At 34.6% G+C, this 27270-nt stretch overlaps 1 protein-coding gene across 9 annotated transcripts in view; it reads left to right on the top strand.

The window, feature by feature from the left end:
• Zfand4 (zinc finger AN1-type containing 4) overlaps window positions 1–27270 on the top strand; it is an 85347-nt gene that overhangs the window by 54883 nt on the left and 3194 nt on the right. For 5 of the 9 annotated variants that reach the window (XM_071611262.1, XM_071611258.1, XM_071611260.1 and 2 more), the window contains 5 exons: window positions 1496–1682; window positions 8878–9025; window positions 17630–17695; window positions 19818–20981; window positions 21510–21564. In XM_071611262.1, the coding sequence (XP_071467363.1) occupies window positions 1496–1682; window positions 8878–9025; window positions 17630–17695; window positions 19818–20981; window positions 21510–21564 (1620 nt within the window). Of the gene's footprint in view, window positions 1–1495; window positions 1683–8877; window positions 9026–17629; window positions 17696–19817; window positions 20982–21486; window positions 21565–27270 lie in introns of all 9 variants that reach the window. The other 4 variants (XM_071611263.1, XM_071611264.1, XM_071611261.1 and 1 more) reach the window with 3 other exon arrangements.

Raw genomic sequence — 27270 nt, 5'->3', positions numbered from 1 at the left:
AATATTTATATACTTTGTGTCTGTCAAAGAGCTAATCAAAATATTTAAATAATTATTTTATAAAAAAGCTAAATCTTATTATATTTCTATACTTTTTATGTTTTATTAGTAATGATATGAATTTAGGATATGGGAACATCTTTGATGTTTTACCTAATTACATTCAGAGTTTAACTTTTTTTTTTTTTTACTGGTTTCACTTGTTTATTTAGTACTGGGGATTGAACCCAGGGAAACATTACCACTAAACTACGTCCCCAGCCCTTTTTAAATTTTGAGACAGGATCTCACTAAGTTGCTGAGGGTTTTGCTAAGTTGCTGAGGTTGCTGGCCTCAAATTTTTAATCCTCCTACCTCAGCATCTCAAATTGCTGGGATTACAGGCATGTGACATCACACATGGCTCACATCTTTTTAAAAAGTAGTATAACATTGTGATTCTGTTAGTAAATAAAAGTTGTGAAGCTTACAAAATTGTTGCCTCTTTTAGGAGAGAACAAATAGTCTTGCAGCAAGACATGGCACATTTTTTTCCCCTCAAACAGACTCCCAAGTCTACTGGAACATTCATCCTAAGAGCCTGAAATCTCTTGATACCTATTCCCACCACCAGGGGTAAAAATCAATGGACATTGTGGAGATGATCAGGTTATAATGATGGCTGCGATTGTCATTCTAACTTGAGGACAACTGTGGACCACTAGAATCTGCCATTTGGGGGGCCTTCAGAGTGGCTTCTGTGTGCTCTGATTGGACACATCTGGACACGTGGATACCTTTCAGGACAATTGGAGTCCTGGGAGGATCTTTTTCAGAAACAACATATTGACCATTCACACATTTCAGTTTAGTATAGTAAATGACCCCTCTTGTTCTGGGTTATATTGTATACTTGAGTGTTTGCCTAGCATGTATAAAGCTCTGGGTTCAATCTTCAACACTACCAAAAAAGAAACAAATCTAAGAATAACTCAGCCATTATATAAAACTAGAAAGAGGAAGAACTCTGTGTGCTTCTCATTTTTTAGATATGTCTTCCAATTGTGAATATGTGTGCATTTTTATTTTTTAGCCTAAAGTAAGTTTATTGTTGCTTTTTAATTATTAATTGTTGGAATCAATATTTAAAAATATAGGAAGAGAAGGTTTACAGTGAAAATAACCATAGATAATGATGTCGTAGAATCAGCAAATATGTGGACTCCAATAGCTTGCACACACACACACACACACACACACACAAAACTATTGTTTTAGTTAAACCCTGTCTTTGGACATAGAAGCATAGTGATGTGTTTTGTTTCTTTCATATTAATATAGCACAAGAATGGTGTATTAATGTAGGAACACCAAATATTTATCCAAATAATGTCATGTACATATTATATGCACAAGGTGGTTGTTCAAATTCAGCACATTATATCCTGTCACTATATTGAGACGCACAAAAGTTGATGTAAATTGAAAGCTTTTTTGTCAATTTTTCCATTTGTAGTTCCTGTGGAAGATTCACTTAGGGAGATGGCTGAGTACATGGATTCCAGTCGAGATGAGGTCTGGGAGAAGACCTCCTGCAACAAACAAGTTACATATTTGGTATACCGAGAAGGAGATCAATTGAATTTCTTTCGTGTAGTAGATAGGGGAGATGGCACTTTAACACCATTATCTGAATCTTTAAGGTAAATAGGTTTTCATTTGCATATCTCACTTAGAAAAGGACAATATCAGATGTTATACTCCATAAACTTTTATGTTTATCTTATGTTGTCAAGATATTCTTGGTATTACAACAAAATTGACTAAATGTCATGCACCTTCCTCGCTCCTCCCCCTAACATATAATTCTGAAATTATCCTTCATATAATTGATACTTAAAAAGTTATTTCTAAAAGTTTCTTTACATAGTAGAATTTTTTCATTAAAAGATTTGTTTCTGTTACTTTATGAAATTTTGAGATGCCTACTAGGTTATAGTCTTGTGATAATGTGTTATTATGTAACCCTGTAGAAAGTGTTAAACCCGAAGTTGGTATATTTTTTAAAAATTTAACTTTACTACTTGAAGATGGATAAATATCTTTCCTTCTTTGTTTTTATTTTCCTACTCGGTAAAAGGGAGAGAAACACTATTTCTAAAATCAGAAAGGCAACCTCTGCAGATATTTAGCTAGGCAATAGAAAAATCGGGAAATTGGACAAAATAACTTCTAATTTTCTGCACATTCTAACTTACTCTGATTCTTTATCTCCTTTCACTTTAAGTCATTAAATATTACTGAAATTTTATAGCTAGTCACTACCCTAGGTCCTACTGTATAAAGGTGATTATACCTACCTTCATTGAGCATACAATCTACTATTAATGGTGTTGGTAATATAATGTTCATATTCTGGGAAAACAGATGAAAGGGCCTTCATTTTATCTGAAACATGGAGGGTTAGGGATTACCTCTGAAAGGAAGAGAATATAACAAGGAATAGATGTTTGCCAAGCAGACAAAAAAAAAAAAAGGTTTTATAGGTAACTGAAGTACATCTTACCCACCCCACCCCACCCCCCCCCCAAAAAAAAAGGAGGAAGAGGAAGAGGAGAAAACTAGTGGTAAAACTATTAAAAGAAAAAAACAACTTGAATTTTGGAGAACAGTATCTGGAGGTTGGAAGTCGAGGCACAATAAAGCTGGTACTCTGCTGAGAGTATTTTATTGGTATTTTATGGGATGTACACAAGGTATCAGCAAGTGTGCATTCTAATCTGCAGACTTGGGTGGGGAAGGGAATCTACTATCAACTCATTCACATTGCTGACATAATTATTTCCTTTCAGTTACATGACTGAGGGCCATAGTTTTTGCTGGTCCTTGACTAGCAGCTATCTTCAGATCCCATTTGATTAACTCGATATGAACTGATTTAGAGCCTATATTACATCTACAGACTCTCTTTACCTGTGTCATAATCAGTTGGCTAGAATTTAGTCATAGGTCATGCCCACCCTAAACGGTGCACCGTACAGGGTAGGAACACCAGGACTGGGAACCATAGAGATTCCTTTAGGATTCTGCCTACCGCAGAGCACATGTGCAAGAAGGATTGTGTGTGTGTGTGTGTCTGTCTACAGAGAACAATAGGTGTTGACTGTCCTCTAATATATCATGGTCTGGTTAGCACTGTAAACCATGGCATCCACATATAGGCTAGATTAGATAAGGTATTGCAATTGAGGGCAACTGTCCTGGGCCATAGTAGAATTCCTTCACACCTATTTCTCCACATGCTGGCTCATGATTGTTTGAATTTCCTTCCTTAGTTCACCCTCTTTTGACTCTCCTGAAGAAGGAAATCTGGCTCCTCAGCCTAACATGAGGCCCTGGAGAGCCTGACATCCTATTTTCCAGGCCTCTTCATTATACCATGTTTTCATACACCTTTCCCCTTTGCATAAAATGTCATTTTCTCTTCTTGCTTCAAATTTTCCTTGGCCAACTTTTAGCCTAAAATCTTCATCAAATATGATTAAAATCATATAATTGTCCCTCTCAAGATAATTCTCTGTTATGTTTTTTTTTTTCCTTCCTTTTTCCTCATCTAGCACAATTGGACAAAGAAAGAAAAGGAGTAGATAGGAAAGGTAGTAGAAAACTATCTGGTCATACATGAAGGACATTTATCCTGTCTATTTTAGAAGGGGCTTTATTACTCTACAACAGGGGCCACAAACTTTTTCTGTAAAGGTCCCCTGATAGTAACTGGGGATTGTTGAACCAAGAGATAAGATAAAAGATATTATTTTGAAAAATATTTTTTCAGTTGTAAATGGACACAATAACTTTATTTGTTTTTATTTTTATGTGGTACTGGGGATCAAACCCAGTGCCTCACGCATGCTAGGCAAGTGCTCTATCACTGAGCCACAACCCTGGCCCGAATAAAAGATATTATGTAAGTAGTTTTGTAACAAGAGAGGAAACAAATATCCACAAAACTTTTACTGGCAAAATTCAAAAGATAAGAATAATAATTGTGCTAGGCATGGTGGCCCACACCTTTAATCCCAGCAACTCAGGAAGCTGAGACAGAATGATTGAAAGTTTGAGGCCAGCCTCAACATCTTAGAGAGACCCTGTTTTAAAATTTAAAAAGGGGTGGGAATGTAGGTCACTAAATTGCCCCTGGGTTCAAAACCAAGTTTAAGAAAAAACAATAAATGACTACATTTTTTTAGTAATACATAATATAGGTCTACTTATGAGAAGGAATTATTTTTTTGAGAGAGAGAGAGAGAGAGAATTTTAATATTTATTTTTTAGTTATTGGCGGACACAACATCTTTGTTTGTATGTGGTGCTGAGGATCGAATCTGGGCCGCACGCATGCCAGGCGAGCGCACTACCGCTTGAGCCACATCCCCAGCCCCAAAGGAATTATTTTTATGAGAGTATTTTACTTGATTGAGGTTGAATGTTAGTGTTGCCTATCAAATTTGTAAAACCAGTTGCTAAAGGTCACCTCTTAATGTTGACCTGTAATGAGATTTTATGATTTTATCTTTGAATGTTTTTTCACACAGGTAAATACTGCCAACTATTGATATCAGCCCATGAGCATATGATTTAAATTTTTTTTAGTTGCAGTTTAGTTGTAGATGGAACACAATACCTTTATTTATTTATATGTGGTACTGAGGATCGAACCCAGTGCCTCACATGTGCAAGGCAAGTGCTCTACCACTGAGCCACAACCCCAGCCCGGGCATATGATTTTAATTGAGCATATTCACCATTTGGAAAGCATTCATAAAGTTCTGTTAGTTTTGTCTTTGTTGTTTTCCTTTAACATTTCATGGTATCACAGATTAATCACTTTCAATTGAAGATAAGTAGAAGTGCTCCATTGCACATTTAAGTGGATTTTGAAATATGGGAGATTGCCTTTAAACTTGTATCATGGTGTAAAAACTTATCAAGATCTAGAGTTTGAGCTCAGAAAATATATCTGCTATAAATTTGTGAGAGTGCTATTCCCACACAAATATTGCAACATGTCATTACATGTGATTCAAGCAACACTAGTTGTTGAAATGCCATTACTGCAGTGTAAGTTTCACATGTAAGCATTGTTTTGTCTTGTCATTTTAGGTTGAATTTGTTAGGAAATATTATCAATTCTACAACAAAAACTAATTTCTAAGGCATTCATTGTCTGATATTATTGGCTGAAGATGGTTCTTCTCATTCAAAAATCCAAGAGCTTAAGAAATAGTGTTAAGGTTTGGAGCATAATAGTGGTAGAGCACGCACCTAGCATGCTTTAGGGCCTGGGTTTAATCCCTGGAAAATAAAACAACAAACCCCACAATAAAACTTTGCCACTGCTAAGGCATCAAATTGATCATGAGTTAAGTCCGTGGAACAAGTGAAGTTTACCACAGGCCCTACTAGTTTAATAATATATGGTAGATTCAGATATTTATTGCAGAATACATACTGATGAATAGTAAAGTTAATATTTAGTAACTTTATTATTTGCCCACCTTTTAACTTTTAAACTTTTTTTCAGCTTTACACATATGGTAGATTTCACTTCAAGTTATATTTCTTTAGTGTTTTAACAACTTCTTTGGAAATATTCTCACCTGTAATAGTTTCATGCAGTCTATTCAGAGAGGCTAACTCTTCAGTCACTTTATACTTTGGTATTGATACCCTTAGTTAACAATAACACGTGAGCAATATTGGTAACAAATGCAGATTTATCTGAAGCCAAGGAAAATGGCTCAAAATAATTTGCTTTAATTTTAAATTGAGTGTTGTCATTGCCTCTAATGTCAAATCTTCAAGAAATTGTTCTTCCTGGAAAAGTAGTCTTTAAAGAAGTTTATTTTCTCTGTACACATTTCTTCAGCTGCTGTGATCAAACATAGTTGAATTAATTCACTATTGATAAATACCTTTTCTTGCTTGGCTTGCAAATAAACACTTTGTTTGTTGTAATCTCATTTTCATCTTTTATTTTATGAAGAAGTTATACTGTAATGAGATTTCGTTGTAAATTTTCTAATTTATTTTACTGTTGCTTCCCTGCAAGTTGGGAATATTGCAATGAGTGCTTACTGTGGTAATGTCTTTAATATATGCTGTGTCCTTTAGCAAAGCTATAGTGTCACTTCATCATAAAAAAAGGCTTTGCCATAAAACTGATAACATAATCTCCTCTATGCCTTAAAATTGCAGCATTTAAAATCCACTTTTCTTGTTTTGATATATTAGTATATATAAAAAAGTTACAGTACACATAGTACTCAAAATGTGATTGAATTATGACTGTGTCATGGTGATTTGTGGTTTGCCAAGCTTCAGAGTGGTGAGAACTACATGCATTTTCTGTAACAGATACTCACCTCTGATACACAATCAAATGACTATGGCTTTGTTCCACTAAAACTACGTTTATGAAGACAGAGTTGAATTTTGAACAGTTTTCGTGTGTTATGAAACACCATTATTATTTTCAACTATTTAAATGTGTGAAAACTGAGCTGGGGATATAGCTCAGTTGGTAGAGTGCTTGCCTTGCATGCACAAGTCCCTGAGTTTAATCCCCAGCACCACACACACAAAAAATGTGAAAACCATCTTTTGTTCATGAGCACCCATAATAGGTGATAGGCCCCTGATAACCTGCTCTAAGAAGAAACAGGTAGAACTGGGTGTTCTTTGGTTCATTCCAGTCATTCTACCTTGCCATTTTTTTGTTTTGTTCTGTTTTTTTTTTTTTTTTTAAAGAAATATAAAGAGCCATTTCAAACTTAAATGGTAACTTCTTTGTAAAACTCAATTAACTATTATTGGCTTTGAGATGAACAATATTTATGTTAAAATATATATCACATTTTCCCATTTCTTATTCTTTAATCATTTAAAATTATTTAAAGAAAGTCTTGTATAGTACTCAAAAATATGTAGGAATTCAAGAAAATGTTGGAATATTTAAATTTATAAGGATATTTTTGAAATAAGTTTATAAATTATTATGTTATTCTAATCTAGTTACATTTTGCCATGTAGTTATAATTTGTGACTAGCTTCTAACTGATCTTATGACACTGTGCTTTTTGAGAGAAAATATAGTAATGTAATTCTTGGGGGAAAAAGGTGAACTTAAGGTGTTTTTTATATTCTAAAATGAATCCAATAAAATACCTTGATTATTCTTTTAAACACATATTCCACGGGAGAGTAGATCTTTTCATGACAGTAAGACTGAGTCAAAAATTTCTTTAAGTATTTGATAAGGGTAAAGTTAAAATGTTATAAGATAACAAAGGAATATTTAAATTAAATTTAATTTAAAATATTGCAAGGTAACCAAGAGTAGAGTAAACTTGAGTTACTTTTTCTAATTCCTCAAGGTGAACTGACAAAAATACTCTCATATCCCTCCTTTTCAGGTGCGTTGACCTCAAGATAAAAGCTATCACACACTATACATTCTGTGACTCATTTGAGTGCACAAGGTTGATGCAGTAAGATCTGTCATTTGGTGCCTAGGGAAGCAACTTACTTCTCTAAGTAAGAAGAATCAGCTTTGGAACAAGACAGATGGGGCATTTGATTTTATGCTCACCAGTTTCCTCGTCTTAAACCAAATCACTTACCTCCCTTAACTGTAATCTTGTCATTTATAAAATAGGATATAATGTCTACCTTATGTAGTTTTGCAAAGATTAGGAATATTGTGTAGGAAGTGCCTGAACAGTAAGTGTTCAGCAAATGGCAGGCAATGTGACTACTTTAGCACTGTGATTTTTGTCCATTAGTATACATAGGTGACAATCAGCTAGCTATAGGTAGCAGTGATAGTCACAGATCAAGAACTGCAGATCAAATGGGTTGTGGAGGCTAGTTGCTATATTAAGGTTATTAAGCCTATCCTAAATTGTTTCCATTTGTTACAAGAAGATAGAATAGAAAATATGTTGTTAATCCTCATACTTCTGTAGCATGGCTGTACATTTTGGTATTCATATAAGTAAATGGGCCACAGTGACTAATATGTATTCTTAATTTGCTCTGAAGTTTTAATCATTCTCCAGGTATGCTGAGAAAAAAAAGAGACTCCAAATATTTCTTTAAAGTGTAAATAAATATATCATGATGGTTTATCAGTAATTGAAAGTTTAACATGTTTAATAATGTGTGTCATGGCTTGACTTGGAGAGGTATCTTTTTTCTATGTTAAAGTCTATGCTATTCTTCGTAATTATGTTTCCAAACAGAAAAAAAAGTTGTTAGCCCTTTTTAAAATTTTTTTATTATTTGTTATTTAGGAACTGAAAATGTTCTGATTATACCTATGTATGAATTCTTTTTTTTCCTTTTAGTGAGAATCTTTTCAGGATAAAGAAAAATCTGTACTTCTGTACCAATTTCTTTTTTATTCTAGTTCATGGAAATCTGATCAGACTGTGGTGTAGGCTGCACATCTGTCAGCCTTGGCTAATAAAATGAAATCAGAGCATTCTTGTGGAAATGGATTTTGCTCCTTTGGGAATGCTGTTAATAGGTGTCCAATGATTTTTACCAATAATTTGTTGAATGTTGAATTAAGAGAAGCTCAGGTATACTAGATTTTTAGTTGCACTGGTTGTTCTAGAAATGTCCTAGATTTTCATGATGCAGTATTTATCCCCATTTATTTGTTCTCCTGAGAAAAACATTTTTTTGAAATATATTTTCCTTGCATTTACATTGACAAAAAGGATTTAGTGTTTTATAGGTAGTAGCATGTATATTTGCTATTGCACATAGAAGAGTTTTAATTTTTGAGCCGGAATCAAGCAAATTTCAAGAAGTTGTTATTTTTCTTTGCAGAGGTGGTTCAGTGTATAATTTGTATACAGATGAGAATGAAGAAGTTGAGCCTTCTCCTTCTGGGCAACAGATCATTGAAAATTCAATAACTATGAATAAAATGAAGCTGCTTAAGGCTAAGATGGAGAACATGAATCTCAGCAAAAAGGTGATGCTGTCAGCACTTGGCCAGGATTTTTTCTAGCTTACCCTTTCAGGGTTCAACAATGAGGTCTGTTGGTAATTGTGAACAAAAATTTATAAAATATTATTCATTTCAAGATTCTGGCCTCTGTTATTTATTGATACATGAAAGGGCCAGTAACACATGGGGAAAGATTATATGGCAACTTAATATGAGTTATATTAATTTGTGATTTTTAAATTTCATAACTCTAGGCCAAGCAAGTGGTACATACCTTTATACCCAGCTATTCTGGAGGCTACACAAGTTTGAGGCCATCCTGGGCAACATAGCAAGACCCTGTCTCAAAATAATTTTTTTTTTTATAAACAACAAAAATTTATTTTTCACAGTACGCAAGTCCAGAAAGTCCATAACAAGGCATAGTGACAGGGACTTACTGGCTCACAGATCATACCTTCTTCTTGTGTCCTCACATAGTAGAAGGGCAAGGGTCCTCTTTTAGAAGTATTAATTTCATTCATTGCTCCACTCCCTTGACCTACTCTCCTTCCAAAGCCCTCATCTCCTAATACATAAATGCCAGGGAAACGGTATCAACATAGGAATTTATTGGCATGCTGTTTATTCTGAATAATGCTTTTCCCCCCTTTTCCATAGCAATTTTTAAAAAATTTTTTTTAATATTTATTTTTTAGTTTTCGGCAGATACAACATCTTTGTATGTGGTGCTGAGGATCGAACCCGGGCCGCACGCATGCCAGGCGAGCGCGCTACCGCTTGAGCCACATCCCCAGCCCTCCATAGCAATTTTTTGAATGAGAGAGGTACAATGGACTGAACATTTGTGTCCTTCCAAAGTTCATATTTGGAAAGCTTAATCCCCCAGATGTTGCATTTAACATTGAGTTTTGTTCACTCCAAGCTCTCATGACTTGGGGTCCATCACCTAGGCTTTTGCCCCCTTGGCTGCTTTCTCACACCAGATTCCCCAGCCAGCTTCTACTCATTTTTTACAACTTAAATGCAAAGTCCCTCATGGGCTCTAAATTAAATTCCCTATCTCTAAGCTCTCGAAGCCCCTTGAATCTGCCCACAAGCTCGACTCACACATTATTCTGAGTCCTTGGTTAATGTTTGCCTTTGCTGATATACAAAAACCTCTGTGAGGAGTATTTTCCAGTTTCTGGCTGCAGGATTGTAGGTGTTAGTTCCAGAATTTCACATTCCCCCTCTTTCCCTTCTATTTCTAGTTCTAATAGCTTCATTAGTGGCAAATCATGTATCCAAGTAATCCCTCTCCTCCCTCCACAAACACAGACACCAACACATACCTCACCTCCAAACAGTGCTTCTCAGTTAAGAAGGAGCAGTGGAGCAGTGATGTGGGCTGAAGGTCTTGGGGGAGCCTCTGCTCCTGCCTCCTGTGGATTCCCCTGTCAGGAGGGAAGACTCAGCAGTACTAGCAAAGCCCTTGTCAATTGCGTACAGCAACATGGGCTGATTAACGCACACTAAGACGAAGCAGGAGCTCGAGTGAAAAATTTTAGAAAGTTCTGGGGATATAGCTCAGTGACAGAGTGCTTGCCTAACTTGTGCAGGGTCCTGAATTCAATCCCAGTACAGTACCAAAACAAAACAAAACAACAAAACAATTCATCTCTCTAGAACTTGAAGGATAATAAAAGATAGTTTAAATTTAATCTTGGATTCTTTTTAAAATGCTGTGTAAATATTTACCTATTATGGATAATAGCTACTTTTCTAGTTTTATTGTAAATTTTATTAGTTTTCCATAGTGATTAAACTAGTTTATATCTGTCCAACAGCGAATGAGAGTTGCAGTTTTTTTTTTTTTTTTCATGTTCTTAACCAGTATCTTGAATGGTTCTCCTGTTTTTATTTTTGCCATTCTGGTTGGTATATAGTGAAATCACACTGATTTCACTTTGCATTTTTCTGATATTCAGGGGGAATTGAGAAGAGCATCTACTAAAAGAAACCACATTGTGTGCCATGAAAGAAGTCCCAATAAATTTTTAAATATTCAAATAATACCAAAATAAATGCTCTAATTTATAAGAGAATATAGTTAAATACAAAGTATCTGGGAAGTCTTCCGATGTTTGAAAATAACACATTTCTAAATAATTAATAGGTCAAAGAAGAAATCCAAAGGGAAGTTTTAAAATATTGTACCCTGAATAAAATATTCGGATAATGTGGCAAATTGATTTTAAAAATGTAGAACAATTCTTGCATTCTTGGAATGAACCACTCTTGGTTGTGATTTGTTCTCTTTTTATGTTATTTTTACTTCCTTTTTTATGTCTTTAGATTTCATTTGCTAATGTTTTATTTAAGATTTTTCTTCATGAGAAAAATTAGTCTGTGTTTTTCCTTTTCCAACAAACAGCTAAATTGAAATTAACACCAAGCACTTAAATTTATTATCACCTAGATTCTGTCATGAACTTTAAATTTTTTTATTCTTAATTGTGAAGATAAAATTTTCCATCTTAACCATCTTCAAGTTGTACTCACCATTCAGTATGTAAAGTACTTTCACATTTTTGTGCAACCAGTCTTGAGAACTTTATCTTACAAAACTGAAACTCTGTACTCATTAAAAAACAACTCCCCATCCAGGTGTGGTGGCACAGCAACTCAGGAGGCTAAGGCAGGAGGATTACAAGTTCAAAGCCAGCCTCAGCAATTTGGCAAGGCCCTAAGCAACTTATCGAGACTCTGTCTCAAAATTAAAATAAATAAAAATGGTTGGGGATGTGGCTCAGTGGTTAAGTGTCCCTGGGTTCAGTCCTCAGTTCCAAAATAAAAAAAACAAAATCCCAACTTCCCTAGTACCCATCCTCCCCAATCTCTTGACAACCACCATTCCATTTTCTATATCTAGGAATTTGATTCTTCATATAAGGTGAAATCGTGCAGCATTTGTCTTTTTGTGACTGGCTTACTTCATTTAGTATAATGCTCTGAGGTTTATTCATGTCATAGAATGTGTCAGAATTTCCTTCATTTTAAAGATTGAATAATATTCCATTGCATCTTTAGCATTTCATTTATTTATTTATTTATCCATCAGTAGTCACTTGGGTTGCTTCCATATTTTAGCCACTGTGAATAATGATGCTATGAACATGGTAGTACAAAATATCTCTTTGAGAACTTGCTTTCACTCCTTTTAACTATATACCAGAGTTGAAATTGTTGGGTAATACATTAATTCTATTTTTAATTTTTAAAAACTTAACAAAACTTTTTCACAGTGGCAATACTGTTACTTTTAGGGTGTTTTTTTTTCTATTTATGTTTAAACTTTATTTATTTTTTGAACTTTTGGGATTTTGAGGGGTGGGGGGATTGAACTGGAATTGAACTCAGGGGCACTCGATCACCGAGCCTCATCCTAGCCCTATTTTGTATTTTATTTAGAAACAGGGTCTCACTGAGTTGCTTAGTGCCTTGCTAAATTGCTGAGGCTGACTTTGAACTCGCAATCCTCCTGCCTCCTCCTCCCAAGCAGCTGGGATTACAGACATGCACCACCCCACCCAGCCAAACTTTTGGGATTTTGATAAGGTTTACATTTTATTTTTGCTTTTGGGATTTTGATAGATTTTACATTAAATATGTAGACCTCTTTGATATTGGGGTTTCCCCCCCATGGTTTACATAGAAGTAGGCTCTAGTTTGCAAACATGTTGCAATTTTGTATACAATAATATTAATAATAATAACAACAATAATAATAATTATTATTATTATTTTGTGGTGCTGGGGATTAAACCCAGGGCCTTGTGCATGTGAAGCAAGCACTCTCCCAACTGATCTATATCCCCAGTCCTGTATACCTTTTTAATAGTGATTTATAGCTTAATTTACGAGAAAACATACTGAAAGGATTTTAATCTTTTGAAGGTAGTTGAGGTTTATGAATATAAGCATATTGGCAATCCTACTTTTACCCTTGAAAAAACTGTATATTCTGATGTTATATAAATAAATTCTGATATATATTGATATTTATTGTAAAATATATTCTGATATGTAAAATGTCTATCAGTTTGTTAATTTATCAATTTTGTTAATTGTGTTGTTCAGATTTTGTTTCTGTATCCTTTCTGGTTTGTCTTTATTTTTTGTTTTTGAAGCGGATATTCTGTTTTCTATCAATCATTAAGAGAGTTAGGTTAAACTCTTCTTCTATAGTTGTGGATTTATTTTTTCCTTTCAGTTCTTTATTTTTGCATTTTATATTGTGAAGTTCTGTCATTGGGTTTAGTATAGATTCTCGATTGTGATATCTTCCTTTTGATTGAACACTTATTATTATAAAATGTTTTTCCTTATCTTAAGTAGCACTCTTAAAATATCTGCTTTGATTAACCTATTTCTTTTTGTTTTTCTGCAGGGTATGTATGGTATCTTTTCCATTCTATTATTTTCAATCTCTGTTATAATTTAAGCAGCACATGGTTTACCTCATTTTTTAAAAATCTAAACTGACATTTATTTTTTATTTACATTTAGTGAAATTACTAATTGTATTCAGATTTTTCATCTATTTGTTTTCTATTTTACTACCCATTTTGTTTCATTTTGTCTCCCTCCTCTCCTTTTTAAAAAAATATTTTTTAGTTGTAGATGGACACAATACCTTTATTTTATTTATTTATTTTTATGTGGTACTGAGGATTGAACCCAATGCCTTACGTGTGCTGAGTAAGCATTCTTCCACTGAGCTACAACCCCCTTCCTTTTTAATATTAATTTTATTTAATTTTCATCTATATACTTTTTTGTTAGTCTTATATTCTTAGGCTGGTTCCTTTAAGTGGTTAACTTAGAGATTATATACTGTACATCTTTGATTTATTGCAGTCTTATAAAAATGATTCCTGCTATTTTCTTGTTAATGCCCAAATCCTAGAATACCAACTTCATTATACTTCCAACAACTTTTGTGTCATTGTGGCCAAGCATTTAAGTGTCTACATGTATTTTGAACACCCCCCCCAATTTATTTATTTATGTATTTTTCACAGTGCTGAGGATTGAACCCAGGGCTTCATGCATGCCACGCAAATACTCTACCACTGAGCCACATCCTCAGCCCCCTCTAGTTGTTTTATATTGCCAATATTCAGTTATTTATTTATTATATTTATTTTTTATTTGTAGTTGGGCACAATACCTTCATTTTATTTAATTTTGTTTATGTGGTACTGAGGATCAAACCCAGGGCCTTGCATGTGGTAGGCAAGCACTCTGCCACTGAGCCACAACCCCAGCTCTCTTCAGTAATTTATATTTCCCTATACATTCACCTTTTCTTTTATGTTTATTATTTTTAGTTATCTATGACAGCAGAATCAATTTTGATATGATTACATAAGCATGGAATATATCTTACTCTAGTTAGACTCCCGTTCTTATGGATAGTAAATGGTTTGGGAATTCACTGTGTTGTTTGCTTTCTCTCTCTTTTCTTTTTTTGGGACCAAGGATTGAATCCAGGGGTGCTTTACCACTCAGATACATCCCCAGCCCTTCTTATTTTTAATTTTGATACAAGGTCTCGCTAAGTTGCTGAGGCTGGCTTTGAACTTGTGATCCTCCTTTCTCAACCTCCTGAGTCACTTGGATTACAGGTGTGCGCCACCACACCCAGCTCATATTCACCTTTTCTGTTATCACTTGTTCTTTCCTGTAGTTATGTATTTCCTTCAATTATTTTACCTCTTATTGAATTATTTCTTTTTTTAAAGATTTCTGGCAATGAATTCTCAGCATTTTTCTGAAAACTTATTTGCTTTATTTCTTTTAATTTTGAAAAATGTTTAATTTCTCAGAAATAAGACTACTACAGTGAAGATCAACATATACTATACCAAGGCTGGGGATGTAGCTCAGTGATAAAGCATATGTCTGGCATGTGCAAGGCCCTGGGTTCCATCTGCAGCATTGGAAACACACAAACACACACACACACACACACATATACACACTTTACCTGGATTCACTAATTAATGCCGTCTCACATTTGCTTTTTCTCCCTAATTTTTTCCTCTGATTTGTTTGGGAATTAATTGTAGATATTATGACACTTTTGAAATATTTCATTTACCATGTATCTCCTAAGAATAAGGGCTTTCTCCTTCTCTTTCCATGCAATTAACATGCTCATAAAATGTGTCACTGATGCACATTATGTCATCTGTATTCATATTTTCCACATCTAAATAATATGCTTTGATAGCATTTTGTTTTGTTTTGTTTTCAATCAAGAATCACATAGCCACGTACTCTGGCACATGTCTCTAGTTCCAGCTACTAGGGAGGCCAAGGCAGGTAGATTGCTTCAGTCTAAGAGTGCAGTGCTAGTATGGGCAACAGCATGACTGTATCTCAAAAATAAAATAAAATAAAATAAATCTGCATTGCATTTAGATGTAATGTTTGCTTAGACAATTTGGTTAAACAATTATTTTTTAACTTTATTTGGACATTCATATCAGGTATTTTAAGAGTATAGGCCCATTATTTTACAGAATATCCCTCAATATGGATTTGTCTGATAGTTTTATCATGCAGGTTAAAACATTTTTGCTAGAAAGATTTCAAAGATGATATATTTTTCTCATTTAACACATCAGTGGGAACGTGTCAACTTGTAGGATTTTAATTACTACAAAATACTAGTAATACTAATAATAGTAATACAATGTCAATTTGCAGTACTTTAATTGTTTTTAAAGTAAATTTATGATTTTTGTTAGTTTATAATTTTTGTCAGTACAAAAATAATTTAATGGATTGCTAGTTTTATTTCATGGAAATTGGACAATATTGTTAACATTTCTACTTAATAGAATTTTATTCATTGAGATTCAATATCACTTTTCATATATATTCTATGTGTATTTCAAAGGTATTTTCTAATTTAAGTGTAAAAGTTTGGTATTTATATCTATAAAATCAACCTTAATAATAGGTTGTTTAGATCTGCTGTTTTCTTTTTTTTAACTTGTCCACTTAATCTTTTGGAATGAAAATAATGATACATGAAAGTCTATAATTAGAAGCTTTCTGTGCATATCTCTTTTCATCTCCCATAGTTTTTTGTTTTAAGGAGATAGATGCTGTGTGACTTGGTACATAAATACTAGTAGCATATTTTCATTGTACTGCAAATCCTAAAATGTTATAAAATATTTTATTTATGTCATATCTTTAGCATCTTTACCCTTAAACTTTCCTTACCTAATATCAGGACCATATACCATCAATATCTTTTAACTCCTACTTATTAATGACCATCAGTATATTAAGTGACAGTGAACTTCTTTTTTCTCCAAATGTGCATTCCTTATACCCACTGATATTTTCGTTTCAATGACATATATACCATGCTTACTATCAATCTTTTTTTTACTAAAGTTTCTCTATACTTTTTGGTTAGTAAATTCTTCAAAAAGGTTTATAAGAACAGAAATTACTGAGTTTTTGCATGTTCGGAACCTTTTCTTTACCCTTTAACTGAGTGTAAAATGTGATTTGATTTCCCAGGCGTTTCTGTAAAATTTTGCTCCATTTTTGTCTTACTTCCTATATTGCCATTGAGAAATCCAGTTGACAATCCCACTTATTTTCTTTGTAAATGACTTAATTTAGGATAGTCTTAGAATTTACTGTTCTGGGTCAATTTTCACAGTACATTGAGTAGTTTTTAAAATATTTTTTTAGTTGTAGATGGACAAAATATCTTTATTTTATTTGTTTAAACAAAATAAAGTCTTTTTTAACATAATGATTCAAGTCTTATTTCAGGACAATTTCTTATAATGTATATATTAGTTTTTAAATGTTTTCTAGGGACTTCCTTTATACACATATTGGAATGTCTTTGTCTTCTATTCAACTACTTTTTCTCATTTTAAATTCTTATTTTAATTTTCTTGCCCGTTTTCATATCTTTTTCCACTATTCTTTTTTTCCTATTTTTTTTAAGTTGTAGATGGGTACAGTACCTTTATTTTATTTATTTATTGTTATGTGGTACTGAGGCTTGAACCCAGTGCCTCACACATGCTAGGTAAGCACTCTACCACTGAGCCACAACCCTGACCCCTTCCCAATATTCTTTATTAAATATTCAGTAGAATCTAGTCTCCTTGTGTAACTGATAATTTACTCTTCATTTTAACATGATTTCATTTTCTGGAGATTATTTCTAGGCCTGATATTTATATCACTCTGTTGTTCATTGTGTCTTCAGTTTTGAGATTTACTGTTTGGTATGACTTTTTTTCCCCATAGTACTAGAGATGAACCTTGTATTTTTTATTTTGAGACAGAGTCTCCCTAAATTGCCAAGGCTAGTCTCAAACTTGTAATCCTTCTGCCTTAGCCTCCCAAGTAAAGTGAGAATATAGGTATGTGCCACTTGATATAATTTTTTAAAAATACATGCAAATACTAACTTAAGCTTATTTGATTCAGTTTGGAGTGTTGTGATGCAGTGGTCTTTCACTTCATTGTGTTGGGAGAAAATTTTAAGTAGTTGAAATATTCTAATTCTCACTTTTTTCTGTTTTATTTTTATAGTTTTTATGGATTTGGTGTGCCCTTTTCTTTTTCTTTTCTGATTTTTCCCATAATTTTATTTATTTGGTAAGTATTAATAGTTGTGGTTAATATACAAAAGTGAGAGTTTTGTATTCAAGTTTTTTTGTTTTCTTTCCTTTTTTTAATGGGATTGGGTTCAGTCCCAGAGACACTCCACCCCTGAGCTACATCACTGGTTCTTTTTTATTCTTTAAATTTTGAGATAAGGTTTCACTAAATTGCTGAGGCTATCCTCTAATTTTTTATCCTCTTACCTCAGCCTCCTAAGTTGCTGAGATTACAGGCGTGTGCCACACAACTGTTTAATTTTTTGGTTGTTTTAATCAGTGGCACTCTTTTCTTTGAGGGAATTCTTAGTGTGTGTTCTGATTTTTGTGATTCACTTTTTAATGTTTTTATTAGTGCATTATAGTTATATATGATCGTGGGGTTCATTGTGGCATATTGATACATGCATATAACATAATTTGGTCCAATTTATTTCCCAGTGATTTCTCTTTTCCACCCCTTCTCCATCCCCCAATTCACTTCCTCTCCCAGTGTCCCTTGAATTCATTTATTTTTTTTAAATTTGTGCATTATAATTTGTGATTTACTTTTGTTTCTCTATGATCTTTGCTTTCCTCTTTTTGCTTCTTCTTTACATTTATTCTTGAAAGGTACCTTGCCCTTCTGATTTACTCTTCTTTATTCCTTCCTCCCATGAATAATACTATCTCCTTGGGTACTAAATTATTTCAGGTTGCTTCCTTTTGATTTCCTTGTAGACTCTGTTAATCAGCTTTTTGTCTCTGTGTCTAAAATACCTGATAAGAACAACTTATAAGAGGAAGTGTTTAGTTTAGGCTTATAGTTTCAGAGGTTCAATGCATGAGTGGGCCCACTCCATCACTATGGGCCCAAGGTGAGGCAGAACATCATGACAGAAGGGCATGATGGAGGAAAATTGCTCAGCTTCTGGATACTGGGAAGCAGAGGGTGTGGGGAAGGGTTCAGGGACAGATATATGCCAAGACCACACACCTAGTGATATAACTCCTCCAGCTATACCCTACTTGCCTAACCACCCAGTTGTTCATGCATATTATTATTATTATTATGGGGGTACCAGGGATTGAACTCAGGGGTACTTTGACTACTGAGCCACACCCCCATCCCTATTTTGTATTTTATTCAGAGACAGGGTCTCACTGAGTTGCTTAGTGCCTCGCTTTTTTGCTGAGGCTGACTTTGAACTTGTGATCTTCCTGTCTCAGCCTCCTGAGTCACTGGGACTACAGGCGTGTGCTTCCACACCCAGCAGTTCATGCATATTATTAATCCTTCAAATGGATTAATCCACTGATGAGGATACAGCTCTCATAGTCTATTAATTTCACCTCTAAACATTCCTGCATTGTCTAGTACATGACCTCTTCAGGGACATTAAAGATACAAAGCATAATATATCTCATGTTTGATATCCAAGATTTAGATCTTAGACCTTTTTCAGTATTTTTATAACAAGTATATTTTCTTTTTTATGGGTTCAGTTTTTGAAGCTACACTTTCTTGACTCTCTACCACTGGCATAGGTTTTGCAGATAAGTCTTTTAGGTTTAGGTTTTTTCCTAATTCTTCTTTGAACTTCATATTACTTGAATCTCTCCCAGTTTGCTGAAGGGTGGGATATGGGTGATTTTATTTGATTATATTATTCATCTGTTTGGTTGTGGATTTTTTGTTATTTTGCTTTATTTTATTTTAGAGAATGCATGAAGATACTCAGATTTAGGCAACTGCTATTAATCTCTACAGCTTAGAATCATAATCTTCATTTTAAAAATTTTATTTATGTATTTATTTCTTTTTCTGGTACTAGCAATTGAGCTCGTAGATGCTCTACCACCGAGGTACATCCTCATTCCTTTTTATTTTTTATTTTGAGATAAGGTCTTGCTAAGTTGCTAAGGCTGGCCTTTAACTTGTGATCTTTCTGCCTCAGCCTCCCAAGTTGCTGGGAGTAGAGGCAAGCACCACTGTGCCCAGCTCATAACCTTCAGTTTTAAAGAGTATGTTTGGTGGATGTAGAGTTGCATACTATCCAGAGAATGAGTCTAGGATAAAAGCAGCTACCAGAGGCAGCTCATCTGTGTAAAGGAATTATATATTCACTCTTTTCTTATAGCCTAAGAAAGTTGTCAAAGTAAAACCTCATCCACCTATAGCTTCTCGACCTTCTAGCAGTTCCACAGCAGCAGCACGCCACAGGTTGTTAAGAGTCCTGCCACACATTGGGCAATCTTTATCTTCTCCTGGAAATGAATATCTACCAGAACCATCCAGGAAGGCAGCTGCAACTTTGGCAACTCAGCCCCCTGCAGCTAGACCTATTTCGTCTCTCACTGGTGAAGCACTTAAGGAGGAGAATAACTGGGAGAGTAACACTCTGTCTCATCCTAGCAGTAACAGCAGACTGATACCTCAGGTACCCCATATGGAGTTGGAAAGTGATGGAGAGCTTGCTGGTTCTGTTCTTGGATCATCCCTGCCCAGGCGGACAAAACACATTTCAGGGAACTTACCCTCTAATAACAAAGATGATAGTGTCTTATTTCCAACTTCAGAAAGGAGTGTACCTGGAGAATCACTTCTACTTAAAGTGGGTCCATTTGCCTCGGTTTCAGAAGGAAATGCTACTGAACAGAACAGTAGCTTAGAAGGCGTTCGAAAGGCAAACACAGAGCTCTTACTCACTAATGATGACAAAGGGTTGAGAGTCACAGAGCAGCATCTGAAACACGTTACACGAGTGTTGAGTGGTGAGTCAGTAGACACTGCAGTTCTCAACCACCGCGAATTAAGTCCTCACAAGAATGGACTGTTGTCACCACTTCGCTGTTCTGCTCCAACGCCACTGCGTAATTCTCTGGTGAAACCACAGAGACAGTCCAAATGTTTGGAGTCTGGGAACCTCCCTTCTGCTTCACAAAACACGCTCAGGTCATTGGATGTTCGAACCATGGCAGATTCTTCCTTCTCTAGGACTACTCGCTTTCGTGGTATTAAAGTTGATTCGCCTGGGAAAAGATCTGATATTATTTCCAAAGTTGAGGCTCGGGACATTACAGAAATAGCCAACAAGGCTTCCAAAGAGCCCGTTGGTTGTGTAAATAATGTCGGTTTTTTTGCTTCACTGGCGCAGAGCGCAAGCAAAGACAGTTTACAGAGCACACGTGGGGTAGGCAGGCTCCGGCCCTCTGGAATTGGTCTGTCTACAAACCTTCAGCATTTTCAGGAAGAAAGCCTTAGGAAAAGTTCTCCCCAGTCAGAACCTACAGATTTTTTTCTAGTAAGTGTTTTCATTTCAACATAATCTGGTAGTTATCCATGTAAGTTATTCATCATATTTAAAGTTTGATTTTTGTTTACAGAAAATAGGGGTCTAAGGTTGGACTTTTTTCATAAGTTTCTCTGAAAATATTTGCCTAGTTTATAAAAAATCTTTAAAAATTTTAAAAAATATTTTTATGATAAAATTTCAAATAATATTAGCCCCAGATTGAGAAGTGTGATTTGAAAATAAGTTCATATAAACAGTTTATTATATATTGCTAAATACTGAATGTTTTTACTAATATTTTTCTCAAAGTAGGAACTCTTATCTGAGCCATCAAATCTAAATAATAATAAGAATCATATTACTAAACGTGACAAGCAGTTTTCGAGTTAATTTGTTAATTAAACAAAGATAGATTAGATAATTTTCAGTGGAAGCCCAATAGCATCTTAGTAATAAAATGCAAGTATTTCATGTTTGGTGATCTCTTCTATTCCCCATTGACTCACCTCTGTAGGTGTTTTTGTGTTTTAATTGTAGTCTGCCCGTGGTATTGGAATGAATGGAAATAATGCAGCAGCAGGGAAAAGAGTAGGTAAGCTATAGATTATTTTGAAAATAATATAAAGCTAATAATCACATTACTATGTATAATGTTGAATTTTCAGAGAGAAATGGGAAGAACATTTTCTATGGTATGTACAGAGTAAACTCTCTCCCTAAACTTTATTCCAGTTCAGAAATTCATTATGTGAACTGAAGAATAAAACAGAATTGAAATTGACATCCTTTGTCTGGGAAAAGATATGGTCTATATGAAAAAAACAAGATTATTGAAGAATTAACATATAGTTCCCATCCCCTAGTGGCTGGCCACTCTTGAGTCCTGATGGGATACTGAATGGGCTTTGAGGAATTACTCTAGAAAGATGTTTTTAACATCATTGCTTCAGTATCAAGGGTAAGACTCTCTTTTTGATGGACTGATAGTTATTTCTGGATAAAAGAAAAAAAATAGGTGGGCTCAGTGGCATATATACCTGTAATGCCAGTGACTTGGGAGGCTGAGGCAGGAGGTTCACAAGTTTGAGGCCAGCCTCAACAACTTAGCAAGACACTGTCTGAAAATAAAAAGTTAAAAAAAAAAAAGGACTTTGGGATGTAGCTTAGTGGTGAAGTGCTCCTGGGTTCAATCTCTAGTACTAAAAAAGAAAAAGAAAGGAGCAATCTCTAGGACTAGCCCTGTCTAAAACATAGTAGCAGGAGTGACTATAACATTAGTATTTCCTCCTACCAGTAAGTGCTGTCACCTTAAAGTTGCACTAATCAGTCAGTATTTTCAAGGATAGGGAAGCTATTCCTATCTTCTTTTGTTTTAATATCCAGACTAGAGTTGGGAAATTCATTATCCAAGATGTGCCACCTTTATATATTATAGTTATCATGTGAGTTTTATGTTTTTAAGAGATACTTAGGATTTGTTTTCCATTTCTGTGTAAGGGCTGATATTATGGAGTCTTAATATATCTTCTTACTTTTTCAAATTTTTTGTGTAGTAATTTTACTTTTTTTTTTGCTTTTTTTCACAAATTTTACTTTTTTAATAATTTAAGTATACAGTTTCTTTGCATTAAGTATATTCCCATTATTGGGCAACCATAACCACCATCTATCTCCAGAACTCTTTTCATCTTACAAAACTGAAACTTTGCATAGGCACAATATAGGAAAACCCCATCTCAAAAACAAAACAAAAACAAAAAAGAACCACCAAGTCCTTATTTTCTCCCTCCCTGCTTCCCTCAGCAACCACTCTTAAGTACCATATAAGTGTATATAGTATTTGTCTTTTTGTGACTGGCTTATTTCACTTATCATCATGTCTTCAAGGTTTATCTGTGTTGTAGCACATGTCAACATTTTCTTCCTTTTTAAGGCATATATTCCATTGTTTTATGTAGCACAGTTTGCTTATCCATTCATCAGTCAGTAATACACCTGTGTTGATTCCACATTTTATCTAGAGTGAGTAATAGTGCTGTGAACTTGAGATACTACTTTAAATTCCTTGGGGTGTATATCAGAAATGAAACTGCTGGATCATATGGTACTTTATTTTTCTCTTTTTTTTGTACTGGGGATTGAACCAAGGGCATAGTACCTCTGAGCTAAATTACCAGCCCTTTTTGTTTTTTATTTTAACACAGGGCCTTGCTAAGTTGCTGGGGCCAGCCTTGAATTTGCAGTCTTCCTGTCTCAACTTCTTGAGTTACTGGGATTACAGGTGTGTGCTACCACACCTGATTTATTTTTAATTTTTTGAGGAATCACCATATTATTTTCCCACTAATAGTGCACAGGATTCCAGTTCTCCTTGTTTGTACTTGTTTTCTGGTTTTGTTTTCCAAACAGCCATTTTAATGAGTGTAAGGTGATATGTAATGTGGTTTTGATTTGCATTTCTTTATTTTTTATTCATTTATAATTTTTAAAAATTTTGAGACGAGATCTTCCTAAGTGTCTTAGGGCCTCACTAAGTTGCTGAGACTGGTCTTAACTTGTGATCCCCTTGCCTTGGCCTCCCAAATTGCTGGGATTATAGGCATGTGCCAGGGTACCTAGCTTGATTTACATTTCTGTAATGATTAGTGATATCATCAATTCTCTAATTAGTGATGTTGATTGCCTCATTGGCTAAATTTCAGGTGTTTCTGGCCATTAGTATATCTTTAGAGAAATATCTATTCCTGTCCTTTATACATTTTTTAATCAGGCTGGTTGTTTTGTATTATTGGATTTTACAAGTCATTTATGTGTTCTAGAAATTAAGCCTTTATCATGAAATTATTTGCAAACTTTTCTCCACTTTTTTTTTCTCTACTTTTTTTTTCTGGCACTGGAGATTGAACCCAGGGGCACTTTATCACTGAGTTTTATCCCCAACCCTTTTATTTTATTTTTGCATTTTGAGACAGGGTCTTGCCAAGCTGCTTAAGGTTTCACTAAGTTTCTGAGGCTGGTCTTAAACTTCGCAATCCTCTTGCTTCAGCCTCCTAAATTGCTAGGATTATAGGTAAGTGCTGCTATGCCTAAACTTTTTACTCTCTTAAAAAGTGTCTTTTGTTGCACAAGTTTTTAATTTTCATGAAATCCAGTTTGTGTATTTTCTCCTTTGTCACTCGTGTCTTTGGTGTCATATTCTAGAAATCCAGTATCATGAAAGTTTTCTCATGTTGTTTTCTTCTAGATGTTTTATAGTTGTAGGCCATACATTTAGATCTTTGATCCATTTTAAGTTGATTTTTGAATATGATATTAGATGATAGCCCAGCTTTATTTTGTTATAATGCGGGCATCTAGTTTTCCTAGTACCATTTATTGAAAAGACTACTCTTCCCTTAATAAAGGTGCCAAATCTTGCCAGATCTTTGCACCTTTGTTGAAAGTTATTTGACCTCATAGATGAGGGTTTATTTTTTAGGTCTTTATTCTCTTCCATTGGTCTATGTATGTATATGCCAGTGCCACAATGTTTTGATTACTGTAATATATCCACTTTTTAAAATTTTTTTTTAGTTGTAGATGAACATAATTCCTTTATTTTGTTTATATGTGGTGCTGAGGATCGAACCCAGGGCCTCCTACGTGCTAGGCGAGCACACTACTGCTGAGCCACAACCCAGTTCTGTGATATATCCACTTTTAATGTTATAGTTTTTCCTTGACATACTGTGCTGTCCTAATTCACAGTAAAGCCTTTTAGTAATTTGCATCTTTCATCTACTCCATCCGTCTTAATGTAGGTTTCAGTGCTTTCTTCTCTTCTTGCTGATCTTCTGAAATTGCTAATCCTGAGGTCACCAAAGATCTCCATAATTTCAAAATCAGTGGGTGCTCTGTAGAATTACCTTACTTGGTCTTTGTATTTGAAATATTTTTTTCTTTTTTCTTATTTTCTAATGTGGCACTAGACATCGAATCCAGAGCCTTATGCTTGCTAAGCAAGTGCTTTACCACTGAGCTACATTTCTTTCTTTTTAATTCTTGGCTATTATGTTATTATAGATTTTTATTTTGAGGGCTGGGGATATAGCTCAGTTGGTAGAGTGCTTGCTTTGAATGTACAAGGCCCTGGGTTTGGTCTCTAGTGCCACAAAAAAAAAAAAAAAATCACAACAGATTTTTATTTTGATTTGCTATTATTTTTGTCTTTTTAAAAAATTACTTTGGCAGTGCTTGGGATTAAAGCCACCATGCTAGACAAATGTTCTACCACTGAGTTTTACCCCAAGCCTCTATCTTTTTTAACCTTAGTTTTATTCTATACATCAACATTATTTTATGAAATTTTTCTTTATGCATGTAATACACATTTGTGAGGAAGCTTCAGAGAAGAGTTGAGGATTGATGATGTCTTACAGGATAAGTAGAATTTTAATAGGTTGGCATGTGATGTAGAGAATTTTGGAAAAAGACTTTGGATGTGAACGGACCCAGTACATCATTCAGGGTTGGTATGACATGGTAAATAGTAGGAAATGGCTCTGGAAAGTTATAAACCATCATATTGGACATGTAAGGCTTTCATTGCCGGTCAAAGGAATATTAGGAAAATTAGTGATGGAGTAGATGACTAATAAATAGTTGTCTTTGGGTAGAAGAATATATAGAAACAGTTTTCATAGGAGATGGCAGATGTTTTTATGCCACCTAATTCTGTCACTAATATGTTCTTTTTTTAAAAAAAATCTATTCTTAAGTTTTAGGTGGATACAATATCTTATTTTACTTTATGTAGTGCTGAGGATGGAACCCAGTGCCTTGTGCATGCTAGGTGAGCGCTCTAACACTGAGCCACAACCCCAGCCCACTAATATGTTCTTTATGTCTGCACATTCACAATAGTTCTTGAATGAAAAAATTTGGAAAATATTGAGTTCAAGAATCTCCTACAGAAAGAAAAATGAAAATGTGATTGCACCGAACTAATTTATAATCAGTAGTTTTCTTTGACCCACCATTGTTTTAGAAAGAATATCCTAAGCCTGAGCTTCAAAGGTGGTTGAAAATAAATGTGCTTCTGTTAGGTATCTTGTATAGATGCCGTCCCTGTGGGTCCTGTGCAAGTTCTTATTTATCTATCTATCTATTTATTTATTTTGGTGCTGACAATTGAACCCACCTAAGTAATAATTGTATCATTCTGAGTTATCTGGAGACTAATTTTTGGTGTAAGTTTTACTTTATTGACTTACTAAGTTTCTTCATTGGTCTTCTTATGAATGCTAAGTATACCCTCTACATCCCAATTCATCAGATAAGCTCAAAGCTACTGTCCATACTTGTTAAAAATAATAGGGACTCACAAATGCTTGATGGCACTTATCAAAGGCCAATAAAAATAGTAAGAACAAGCAGAGGAATGAAAAGAAAAGTGGGAGAGTGTCAATGGTTCTGGCACCTGTGAAGTTCTAATCAACTACTATGAAAAAGTATGAGAGGCCTGAGTTTAATATTTATTAGGCAGATGAAAGACTATGAAAACTCTTTAAAGATTAAAAATTCAGATTTACAGTTAATTGATGCTATATCTTTTGCCACAATCCAGATTGGGTGCTCAATATACAAGCCCAACAAAATTGAGTCTGCTTTACTATCAGTCTGTAAAATGTACTCCCAGTTCTTGCACAAAACTGGAAAAAACTTGAAAGAAGTAACTGAATGACTCCTAATGGCTCCTAGGCACCAATTCAATAAGAGCTTTTTTTCTCAGTGCACTTAGAATTACCAGGAACATTTCACAAAGGTGATATGGGGTACTTTTTACCTCTTAAAAATATAAATACAAAGAGAGAATTGGGCTGAGAACAGGGGCGCACACCTGTATCCCAGTGGCTTGGGAGGCTAAGGCAGGAGGATCGCAAGTTCAACCCAGCCTCAGCAAAATGAGGTACTAAGCAACTCAGTAAGACCTGTCTTTAAATAAAATACAAAATAGGGATGTGGCTCAGTGGTCGAGTGCCCCTGGGTTCAATCCCAGTACCCTCTCCCAAAGGGTTTGTTGATTTTGGTCAATTCTAAAGACATTTAAGTTAATAATCAAACCAATTTATTTCATTCACATGAAATATGCCATCATCATCATCATCATCACCAATCATTTAATACTAGGGATTGAACCCAGTGGTGCTCTACCACTGAACTATATCCTCAGCCGTTTTTATTTTATTTTTTCTTGAGACAAAGTCTTAAGACTTACTAAGTCTTACTGGCCTCCAACTTGAGATCCTTCTCCTTCAAC

This window comes from Marmota flaviventris, chromosome 4 (genome assembly GCF_047511675.1).
Source record: "Marmota flaviventris isolate mMarFla1 chromosome 4, mMarFla1.hap1, whole genome shotgun sequence".
Classification (NCBI taxonomy): domain Eukaryota; kingdom Metazoa; phylum Chordata; class Mammalia; order Rodentia; family Sciuridae; genus Marmota; species Marmota flaviventris.
This window is presented reverse-complemented; position numbering and strand designations above follow the sequence as displayed.